At 38.4% G+C, this 12,330-nt stretch overlaps 1 protein-coding gene across 4 annotated transcripts in view; it reads right to left on the bottom strand.

Moving 5' to 3' along the window:
* ST8SIA6 (ST8 alpha-N-acetyl-neuraminide alpha-2,8-sialyltransferase 6) overlaps positions 1–12,330 on the bottom strand; it is a 45,294-nt gene that overhangs the window by 18,409 nt on the left and 14,555 nt on the right. For all 4 annotated transcript variants that reach the window (XM_064408750.1, XM_064408757.1, XM_064408735.1 and 1 more), the window contains 2 exons: positions 11,650–11,736; positions 120–264 (listed from right to left, as the gene is read on the bottom strand). In XM_064408750.1, coding sequence (XP_064264820.1) covers positions 120–264; positions 11,650–11,736 — 232 coding nt within the window. The remainder of the gene's footprint in view (positions 1–119; positions 265–11,649; positions 11,737–12,330) is intronic.

Genomic DNA, 12,330 nt, shown 5'->3' with positions numbered 1-12,330 from the left:
GTGAATAAAGTTCATACAGGGGCTGATGGGTCTCTTCCAGAGGAATCACAGGATCTCAATTACTGACCCAAACTATACATACTGTGATTATAATAACAAGAAAAATATACAGTTCTTACCACAGGTAGCATCTTAAAAATGTCCTCTGTAATGAGGATAGTCTTTTTACTGTCCACTTCATAACTCATGTTACTTCCCAGTGGGCTGTTGTTTTGAGAAGCAATAAAATTGTGAACTGCATCACAGCAGGAAGCTAATTCTGACCTGCAAAAAACACAAACAAATAAAACCTGCTCGAAGAGAGGCAAATATATAGAAAAGCAGTGCTAGAGAACCAGATCAATGAACACCAGTTTGAATTAACTAGCAGCAAAAGGCTATATTAACCTTCTATAACTTCATTTCCTTTGACTCTGCTAAGCAAGTCCATTTTCACAGCAAATGTTCAGAAACTAATCAGAGCAAGAACTGATAACTTTTTATCTCTTGGCCTCTTTTCCCAGTGAGAAAAGTTGTAATCAATCTCCTCAGTATTATTATTAATATAGAAACACTGAGAGACTTCAGTCCCCAAAGAATTAAAAATTTTATTTTCTCCAATATCGAACAAGTGATTGTAAGAAACTAGAAGGCTGAAGAAGAAAAAAAAAAAAGGAAATAAAAGAGATAGAGATGGAAGGTACTGGCAGTGGTACTCAGTGAACATCTAGATGGTTGCAAGCCAATTAATTAATAATTAATTTCTGCAACTGTTCATCACAATTTTCCTGTGCACAGTACCACAGGTGTTAAATAAATTACATCACAACTTGCACATAAAGAAGACAGATGTGCTAGACAGATAGCCTAGCTGCTCCCCAAAACACCTAGCAGAAGTCCTTAAATAAATAAAAATGGAGGGGATTCACTCAAACCTTTTGTGGGAGTGCAGACTATTACTCATCTTACATTTCCTGTTACCTCCAAACTTATAAAAATATTATGTGTGCAAACATTCGACATTCTTAACAGTAAAATTAAATTAACTTAAAATCCCCCTCAGACCTTTGAAATCAGACCCAAAACACTGTAATTCATTTTGCTATAGGCAACAACGTTCTCTCTGCTGCCATGGGATCTGATTTTCAGACTGTAAGGCTGAAATATTCATGGACAGACATTATGTATCAATTGCTAGGACACAGCTTTCTCATTATGTGAGATACTAAGAGAACTACTAACAATTTAGAGGAAGTACTTTTATAACAAAATTTTCCAGAATTTTGAAAATACCACATTGAAGGTTAATTGAGAAGAAAATAATTTACCATTAGAGCCAAAGGAATAGAAGTTTTATTTCATACTGTTTCAATGTGTAAAGTAAAACAAATTGTTGAAACTAGTTAAATATTAGAAGCCAAACTCTTCCTGAAAGTGAGCTGACTTTAATAGGGTAAGACACAGCTAAGAAAAGTTGTTTCATTTCACTTTATCAACAGTGTAGACAGAGAAAATACAACAATAACAAAAATAGTATTATTATAAATATATACTAATAATAATGATTTAATGTTTCTGATGTAACTGAAGCATAGTCCAGCACATAAAAGAACCTAAAGATTATGTCTCCTGCAAGACAAGGAAAATAATGAAAAGGTCTGGGATAACTCTCCATCTCACTTCTCTTGAAAAAAATGGGGAAGGAAGGAAGGAAGGAAGGAAGGAAGGAAGGAAGGAAGGAAGGAAGGAAGGAAGGAAGGAAGGAAGGAAGGAAGGAAGGAAGGAAGGAAGGAAGGAAGGAAGGAAGGAAGGAAGGAAGGAAGGAAGGAAGGAAGGAAGGAAGGAAGGAAGGAAGGAAGGAAGGAAGGAAGGAAGGAAGGAAGGAAGGAAGGAAGGAAGGAAGGAAGGAAGGAAGGAAGGAAGGAAGGAAGGAAGGAAGGAAGGAAGGAAGGAAGGAAGGAAGGAAGGAAGGAAGGAAGGAAGGAAGGAAGGAAGGAAGGAAGGAAGGAATTCAGCTGTCAGATGACTTACTGGCATATATTAACACATTTTGAATACTGAGTTTCAAAACTCCTCCAAGGCAAGGTTTCCAGATGTGTGAGGAACATTGGGAAAGACTGAGTGCTGGGATGGCACAGATCTGAAACAACCAGGAAAGTAACCAGGAAATGTCACTCCTGAGAGAGGAACCAGTAAGGTTCAGATCTCCATAACCTGCATTTGACTCCATTCCCTAAACATGGTGACTCCCACTGCCCTGCTCAAAGCCTTAAGGGGCAGGGAAGATCTGTGGCTAATGAGAACCATGAGGTCCAAGGCTGCGGATGGAACTGCGACTATGCTCTGTGGTCAGGAGACACCCACATGGTGAAAACAATTCTCTGTGTGTATATAGTATCCTATTTAAATATATGGCAAAGTAAAAAGGGTGCAGTAAGGCAGTAGAGTCAAATGACAGTGTCTGGGAACATTGGATGTGTTCAATAGAACCACTGTTTTTTGACTGGAGCACACTGGCTTTTCTTTCTTGTCACTTTTTGTTATAACCAGCTCAATTTTAATAAATACTGTAGCAATAAGAGGATTCAGATCTCACTGTCAAGTCCTGAGGGCACCACCAAGCCTCACTACTGTCCAGCACCCTGGAGCTGCCCCTATCCTGTCTAGGGTCCAAGAGCCTATTTCAATCTTCCGAGCCATCCAGCACTGCCCCAGCAACACCACAGCAGGGCCAGTCTCCAGTTGTGTCCATCCTGTTCCCAGGGAGGTGCCCTGGGCTAGGGCTGCCCTATTCCTGGCTAGGGGTGGGATGAGCCCAGCTACCAGTTTCTGCTCTGCTGGCCAGGTTATTGCACCGGGATCCCACACCCTGTCCTCAGGAAGCAGCTGTCCTTCACTGCTCCCTGGCACTCGCATGGAAATGAGGAATCACATAACCCTTAATGTTGATTTCCTTGTTTATTTTCTTGAAGCTAAATGAAGCAGGCCTAAACATTATCTGTGTCAACACTGCACATTCAGAGGAGAAGGAATAATGCCAGAATATTCCTGCCAACTTTAGCAAAACAGCTCTTTTGTGTGTGATGGCTACCAGACCCTGAAAAGGCAAACTGATAACAGATCCTATTCATTAATAGAGATGACATGTTTTTGCTTTTTATTACTCATTCCACAAGAACAAGTGCTTCAATAAAAGCAGAAACAGTGCAGAAGAAAAATAAATATCAGAATTAATAAGAAAGTAAGAGTTTAAATTAATATTATAGATTCACTGAGAAAGTAAAACAGAGCCAAGCTAGTCCAGAACAAGAGAATACATACTGAGTAATGACAAATACTCTTAGAGCATCCATTAAAAAAATTGGTGATAACAATAGAAACATTTTACTTAGATCAAATCATGACACAGAATCCCACTGTGCTCAAGCATCCCTGTACAGAGCTCCAGTGGGAATGCACGTAACCTGCAGACAGCAATACCCACGGCAGTGTGTTCAGCAATCTGCTCACACAGGATTTTGTACAAGCTCTGACACGTGGTAATCTACAACTGGCAGCAAATAATGAGGAAGGGGTAGAGACTGGGCAGTTCAAGCAATCTATTACTGCAATTTCATCAGAGCATTAATGTCATTCATATGTGCTCTGTCATGAGGTGATGACTCACTGAAGAGAATTTACTTCCTAAGATTAACACATGTATCCTATAAGAGCTCTATGTGAGGAGTTGCAAAGCCAAGACAACATTTTAACTCATGTATTATGCCGCCTGGGGAGAGGGAAACTTAAGATGATGGAATAAGAAACAAGGGTCAAATCCTAACAGCACCAAACAGAAGCAACTTTTTTTTTTTTTTTACTAGAAAGTGATACACATTGTCTGACTGGGAGAAAACCCTGAGATATGGAAGCAGCTCTTGGAAGATAGGATGCTGCTATATAGGCTGAGCATCCATCTCATAGCTTTCAGAACATGAATGTAGCTTACAATAAAAAGGTTTAAGCTCAGCTTTTATTAGAGACTGTGGACTTGCCTAGAACAAAGGATGTTTATGATTCAGTCATGCATGACAAGTCCAGACCGAAGGTGCTGCTTGAGTCAAAGTACCCAAGTTTTGTAGGGCACTAGTTTTGGAAAATATCTCCTCTGTACCAGTGGTTATTACTGACAGTTTATTATTTGGAGAAGCCTTTTCCTCCAGCATTTCTCCTGCTGGGAGTTAGAAGCTGAGTGATATCTAAGAGTTACTTTTAAATCCTGAGGCATAACTCCAAACACAGATATTTCTTATGCCAAGATAAGCAGAAAGGGATGTGATTGCATTATCTAGAACAGTCACTTGTAATAAGTGAGGAACAAAATCAGAACCTGATAAAAGACTACACCATTTTGACTGGTAATACATATCTCATAGGATTGAGGAAGTATAGTCATAACCTTAGTCAATACCCTAAGTGAAGGAGTGTGCTGCATTTGTCTGGGAAGTTTTGATCACATCAGACAACATAGAGTCATACATAGTTGCACTGAAGAATGTTTTTTGTTGCTCAGCATACACTTTCACCGATTTTTTTCCTTGATGGCTGAAGGATGAAGGCTCAAGTTTGTATTGTTTTTCAGCTGGTACAGAAATTTGAGCCTATGGCATTCAAATCATTTCTTCAGGTTCATGGCCACTGGGACCTTATGGAAATCCTGGTTTCTTGAAGAAAGTTACCAAAATTGTATGGCTTGTGAGACGAGCCAAATAATGTTATTTTCCAACTGCTATGCAGTTTTTCCATGCTGAACTGTTGGCAGTAACAGAGGGCTGCTGCCTTAATGACACATTTCCAAACTTTTCTGCATAACAAACCCTTCATATGAATCGTGCACTGTATTTAGTGGAATACATATGCTCTAAATATGCTGATAGAGTTTCTTTGCAGCTCCTGCAGTTGCTCTGTAGCCAAGATAGCAGCAAAATTGGCTACCTTGGTTCTGTGCTAGTATGAATATATGCATTTCAGCTGATTCAGGCCTTCTGTACAGGCTGCACATGCCTGCTGAAAAGTCACAGTGTGCACACATCCTGAAGATACTGCAAACATCTCAACATCTTCAACAACTCAGGGTGGACCAAGCACAAGGGCTAAAACAACCAATGGTTAGTCAAGGCTTAGCAGACTCCCTCAGCTGGTTCAAAAGCCATCATTGTCCTTACTCTGAGTGATACTGGAAGAATCTATAATGAGTGTGGAATTTGTCTTTATGCAAAAAGCTTCTACAGTGTTTAAAAACTTCCCATTCCACCAAACTTTTTCCAGTGAAAATGCTTCAGTATGATACCAGTGCCTGTGGATCTGTGGCCTGAGGGCATTTGTCATTGCTGAGAACAGTGTGAAATATTTCACTGTTATGCATTGGACTAAACTGGGATGGTAGGAGAAAAATGGGTGGTGATAGATACTGCCAAAGTATCAAAATATTCAAAACATTGTTAAAATAATAGATGCTCAACTGTCCTTTAAGGCCATGGTGGGAAGGGTGAGGAAAACAATTTTAATTTGCTCTAAAGAAAGCTTAAGTTCAGTATTAGGAAACACTCTAACACAGGTTGCCTAGGCAAGGTGCAAAATTTCAACAACTGGAGTATTTTAATAGCGATGACGACAAACTTTTTCCAGTAATGATGTAAACCATTTACAAACATCTATAAAGTGAATGTTTGTTTGCAAAACCAGTGTCATATCAGCCCTGTTATAAAGCACCTGCACATTACTGACACCAGCAATGCTTACATAGATATATCTCCTTGTGGATTTTCAGTTACCCTAGACACAAAAAATAAAAATCACATAAAAGAGAACCGAACACAAATTAAAACTAGCAAATATTTAAAGCTGTAACTCCTGTGAGCTAAGTGGACATCACAGCACAGCTTGTAAGGTCATTTGAACAAAGAGCAAAGCATTCGAGCAACAGAAGTCCACAGACTACTAAAAACCAGAAAAAGTTTTGTTAAGTTTGTTTTAGTAGTTTACCTAGCTTGGATCTTTGTAATCATTAGTTCATGTGAATTATTGTGCTGTACATGTGAAGACATCAAAAACTTTAAGGTTTCATGCTGCAGAGACCGTTGTGACAGTAGAAGAACCCACAAAAAATTCCACTATGTAACAGCAAAATTTCAAGGGTACAACTACAAACAGGAAGACTACTTTTTATCTATGTCCATTGCTGTAATATTTTATAATGAGCAAGCAATTATCTTATTGTACTGCACTGGGGGCTCTGGACAATGACACAGGTTTCTCCAGGCTCTCATCGATCCAAGTCAATGAGTCAATCAAAGTGCAATGAGGCATATTATGACATATTCTAAAATTAAGAAAAAAGTAGTTAAATCTGGTATTGAAACAGAACAAGCTGAAGGGGAATGCTACACTGACAGCCCTTGAATTGCCTACAAATGAAGTAACATCATAAATGTCTAAGACAAAGAAAGGCAAAAGGGTTGAATCTGAAATCAAGGCTAAATATGTAAAAAGTGTAATAAAATTTTAAAACCAAAGACTATTTAAAGAGTCTGCCACGAAGACATAATTATCTCAGACTAATGCAAAATTAGATTCTACTTATAGGAATCCTCCATCCTTTAGAAAAGTATATAATAGTCTGTAGACCAATTAAGAGATTCAAGCCTTGCTTCAAACTGTCACTAATCACTATCTCTCCACCCATCTTTTTCTCTCCTGAAATAAAATGTCTTTGAATATATACTCATTATTTTACATATCATCTATTAAATCTGTGCAGCAAATGTACTCTTGATCTCTCTGCAGCCTGAGTTCTGTGTACTTTCTTGTAAACTGGAAGACTTCAGAGATTACAGCAGAAATATTGATCTGTTAAGTGTTAGAAAAGCTATTGATTATGTACAAGCTTATATAAGCATAAATTGACCTTGCAGTGTGTTTTGTGTTTCAGCTGGGGTTCATTGCAGCACACAGATGTGATAAGCAATACTGTTATATGGGTTAGAGTGTAGTTTGCAACTAAACTAATCTCTTCAAGAAGTGGTATTCTATAATCTGCAGGAATGTTTAACACACACTTTTGAGAAGAGATATTAAAGTGGAAAAAGGGTAATAGAGGTCAAGTGGAATAAAAAGGAAGAGGGAAAATAACAGGACATTGAAAATGGTGGATCTCTTATTTTCAAGAATACATGTTCTTTTTTTAAAGTAGTAATGTTCCTTTAAAAAAGAGAAAAAAGTAAAATAATTTGGATGGGGGCAGCATTCTCCCAGCTAGACTGCAGTGTAACATCAGGAATTTTAAAACTGTGTTTAACACCTAGGAATATCCTTCCCTCTTCATTATAAGATGGAAATAAGGTTTGCCTGGAATGGTCTTTCTATGGGGAGAGGACCAGGTACCCACAGCTCACTATTTCAGTGTGATACCACTCCTGAAGTGCTATTGCACTGCTTTGATAGGCTTCAAGCTCAGACAGCCCAGAAATACAATGCTCAGAGGCTTCTCTGAAACACAGCATCTGCTCAGCCTCTCCCCTCATTTTGAAGCCTCTTTTAAATATTTTGTAGCTTTCTGCAAAATCTGGAGTTACAACTATTTTGAAAACCTGCAGATTATTTGATACCATTGGTGTATAGCCCAAATGACAGCAAATTAAGCTTAAAAGTCTGTAAAGCAAAGAGATGTGGAGGTGTAAGAAACAATTACAGCTTGCACTTAACTGGGCTCTGTAATTTGTTGCAGCAACAAAAACATTTCTTTAAAGCGGGAAACCTTTGAAGAATACTAATATAATAATTAATATTCAGGTTACCTAGGGAACTTGAGACTCTGCTGACTGTAGCTAGAAGATCCTTTACAGAGGAAGCTACCCAGCACAGCTTTTTTTCCCCTAGACCTTTAAGGATGCTCCTTCCAGGCAGCTGTGAGATTATTTTTCCCACTTTTCCAAGTTTATACCAAGTTTCTCCCTTACAGAAAAGAAATCCAAGGACTTGTTCTGTCTAAAACAAGTTAGAGCTGATCTAAATCTGAAAAGAGAGGAAGAATTCAGGTGGGCTTAGAAACAAAGGCATAATGTGCAGATGCTAGATGACTGAAGAGTCATAAAGAACAAAAACAAAATTTTAAAAGGTCAGGAGAAGATTAATTTTATACAGGAAAAGTCAGAATAAAAAAAATAGTTTTCTATATGTCCCTAGAAATAAATGTTGGAGAAGACTCCAAAAATCACCATTAGCAGGTTGCAACTTAAACCGCTCTTTTAACAATGACTGACAAACACTACGGTGGGGCACAATAAATCTTAACTAGATTTCAAAAGCAATGAACCAAGCACTTGCACATCCTCCTCTGAGGGCAGCCTATGTCTGACAATGCTGATGCCACCACTACAGACACTAAAATAAGTGAAATGCCAGGAGATTGGTTCCCTGACAGAGTCTGGACAAAAATCAACCACAAAAGAGTGACTGTGGATATGGAAGGTATTAAAGAGAACATCATGGCTTGTACTTGCTTCCTTATTCTTGATTTTGAGAAATGCATGTGTAAACATCACGTAGCCTTCAAGAACCAGTGAGAGCTGCCAGAGAGCAACTTAGCCAAGAGCATGTGGGCCAGCACAGCAGAGCAGCTTTAGAGGGAGCCATCTGGGAAAGGGCAGCCCTCTGACAACAAATGGACACATTTTGCACAGCTGCATGACACAGCTGAGCCAGGTGGTAGAGGGTCAGCCTGGAGTCCTGCACTCTGCTCTCCAACAGTGAGTTGGAAAAAACACTGTAGTTTGTGCCAGACATGGCCATCAGCTGTAACCCTTTTGCCAAATAAAAAGACAAGTATTTCTTTCCTGAGCTGCACTTCTAATTTATATTCTTTTATTTGGCCTGGATCTGCTGGGAGAGCAGCTTGCAATGAGAATGGATGTGTACTCCTTGGCACACAGTGCTGCCTTCTAGGAACACAGAAGTTACTGGCTTAGATCACATATTCCTTTACTCCACTAGCAGCATAATGGAAGCCAGCAGCAGTGTTTTCCTGCAAAGGAAAACACAGGAAAGCTTCTCTGAAAAATTAACTACCCAGGAGAAGCTGCTCTTAAACCTTATTAATTAGAGGTTGGTGTATGCCCTGAAGCATAAGACATTAAATCCCTTATAAATATGCATGTCTGTTCTTCAGAACTTCAGGATAATAGAGAGATGTCATAAAATTGACGCCGTGCCTGAGAAGCATCTAAGCATTCACTGCATTTAACAGATGGACAAACAGGAAAAGAAATCAAGCAGTTTCTCTGCAGTCTTGTGAGCAGGCAGACTTCTGGTGGCACTGGCAGGTGAATAATGTGACACAGCTTCAAGCTTCTCCTGCTGAAGGTGGCTGGCTGTAGTACCCAATTTCTGCTGCACAGCCCCTCAGAGATTAATTTCCTCTTCTGCAAATGGGTGTGTTTATCTACCTATTTAATGAGATTTTCAGACTGTAAAATATTTGTATTACCCACCTATTACTGACACTAGGTTAAGTCAGAAAAAGGAAGAGATCTACTGCCCAGTGATTATTAATTCATTTATTTCACTACAACTCTAGTACTTTTTCACCCCCATAGCTCCATTAATGCATCATTTCTCAGCTAAAGTTCCCTTCCAAACTAGTTGGAGGCTTAAGTCTGATAAATAAGCCTGGAAGCACTTTAAGCATGGAGATTTATCCAGCAAATTTTATATACAATTTAGTTTTCTTTTTAAAATCTTTCTATTTTAAAGACTCTATTGACCAACTACTAAGAGCCTTGAAAATATCCAGTATGGTCATAGATTAAGGACAACGGTAAAATTTTAATATCCTATTTTCAAAAAACAACAGAGAAGAATGCAAATGAAAAAAGAAAGAAAAGACTTATGCAAAAGTACCCATCTTTTGTAAAATAATCATTCACAATGACCTACACCAAAGCATCGGTCCTTAGTCATGTCAATGGAAATCTTTGATGACATTAAATCAGATCAAATTTCAGGAACATAATACATAGTACTGTCATCAGAATTGCAGCACAGGTTATATGCATATGAACTAGCTAATACTCCAGCTAGTCTGGATGTCAAAAACCAAGAAAACCATAACACCACAGCCCTTGAATATTGATTCAGTAACAAGCTTGTCCAATCTGTGCTGAACCATGGATTTTAAAAGATGGTTTTCTGCTTGGTATATGAGCTAAATTAAAGCTAGTAAGATCACCTCAATGTATATAGAGTCCACACTTTTTTGGTGGCTTAGTGCATCTGACAGTTCTGTCTTTTCAATTTTTCCAGTTTGATCATTGGTTGCGTAACCCACCTTGACTACTTATGATACTCCTTGCTGGAAGCCAAAGAAGCAGGAGGAACAGCAAGCATCCTGTACTTAAAGTCCAGTCTTATATGATGTTTTGGATGCCTGATTCCTATAGGCCTAGGAGATTTAGAAGGCGGCCCAGTGGAGGGGAGATTGTATAAGCAATAAATGAAGAAGTCAGGCTGGACAAAGAAGTGGCTACAGTGCCACAGTCAAAAAACATCCAGTACAGAAGAAGCAAATAGCTGCTATGTGGTGGCCTGTCCATTTGGAAGGAAGAGAAGTTAAAAAAAAATAGATTGGAAAACAAAAAGCCCAAATGTAGCAGGGTGAAGAGCAGGTGAGAGCAGCTTTATCTCCTGTCAACTCTGTGCAAGACACTTGCCAGTTCTGAAATGGAATGGGCTGCTTTACAGCTCCTTATCATGCTTGATAGCTCTGTGCACAGCTGAGGCCTGCATGAGTCAACACAAAGTTTCTTTAACTCTGTGTATACTCCTACCTCAGCTTTAGGAAACACCATTAGTTAGTTGTGATACACAGCAAACACAGCAATTTATGGTGCACAAAACCCTTTAACCTGTCCCTCCCCCCACCCCCAAAAACCACTTCTTCCAAAGGGATCATGCTAAGCATGTGGATATTAAGCTCTTAATGCTAGTTAACTCCAAAGAGTTGGAAGATAGGTCAGTTTATTTATTTTTAACAATCATGACAGAATCTTTAATTATAATCCATGTAAAAATGTAAATCAAGAGAGCTTTTTTCCCCTGGAGAAAACAGGAATGGCACAGTGAAGCTGTTCTTTAAAACCAGCATGATTTCCAAATGAGAGCGTAGGCTTTTCAGAGCTCACTATCCCTAGTGAGCATGTCCTTCTGTGCCATCCCAAACAAGGGATGTGCTGCCATGCTCAGGGGCTGTCACATGCAGTGACAAACCTAATGAGTGCCTTGGGCACTTCTGCAATAGAGGCAATAGTTCATTATAGCCTCTTATCTGAGTGCCAATTCAAATGAACACAATAACATTATCAGTACGTTTTTAACACTGTAGGGTTCATGACAGGAATATTTTAATTCATTCTACTTAAGTAATTTCATCTACCTTCACTGTAATGAGGAGTAAACTAACTTATGTAGTTCTTTTATTCTACTTAGTTTGAACAGTTAAATTCCAACAAACAAGAAGAGCCCCAGCATCAAAAAACTGACAGAAATTACTACAAGTAATACAAAACGATCTGTTTTAATGGCTTGTTAAAAAAATTCAGGGTGAACAGTTTTTCTTAATGAGATAATGAAAATTACCTGAATTTTGTAGATTCTTCTGGTTTCCTTACCCAGGTGCAGTTCTGCAGTTTTGTGACTATGTGAAGATAATAATCTTCTGAGTATCTAAAAAAGGAAACAACATCAAACACTAGAATACATATGTATGTATATTTAGAAACAGTCTCTAAAAACATTCAAATGATGCATTTATTAATAATAATGTGCATGGTGCATATATAATAGATTGCTTTCAGAACTCCATGACCTATTTTATTTTTATAATTTGTAACAGCACTATCCTCATTTAACTAGCATGACCCATTAAACATCTCTTCTTAGTACGGGTGTCCTAATGAACTTCATAAACTTTCAAAAGAACATTTGTTTCAAACTTACATAACTAACCATAAATATGTTGAAGTTATTAGAAATCATCTCAAATGCAAAATTCCAAATAATATAAACAATTCTCTTGTACTTGGTGGTTTAAACCTTAAAAGTGGCTCTTGCTGGCCAAGATGAAACTTAACATTTCTTATGCCTTTTCTTTCATTTACTTTATAGAGTCCCCAAAACTCAACCATCTAAAGACAACAGACCAATATTTACAGATGTAAGTTTTCCTTTAAACTGTCCGCAAAATAAAACAATCTGCTACGTTACATGATCCAGGTTACATTGGTTACATTGCTACATATAACCAAAAAGCTCTCCTCT

This window comes from Passer domesticus, chromosome 1 (genome assembly GCF_036417665.1).
Source record: "Passer domesticus isolate bPasDom1 chromosome 1, bPasDom1.hap1, whole genome shotgun sequence".
Classification (NCBI taxonomy): Eukaryota; Metazoa; Chordata; class Aves; order Passeriformes; family Passeridae; genus Passer; species Passer domesticus.
Note: the sequence above shows the minus strand (reverse complement) of the source record. Positions and strands in the feature narration are given on the sequence as shown.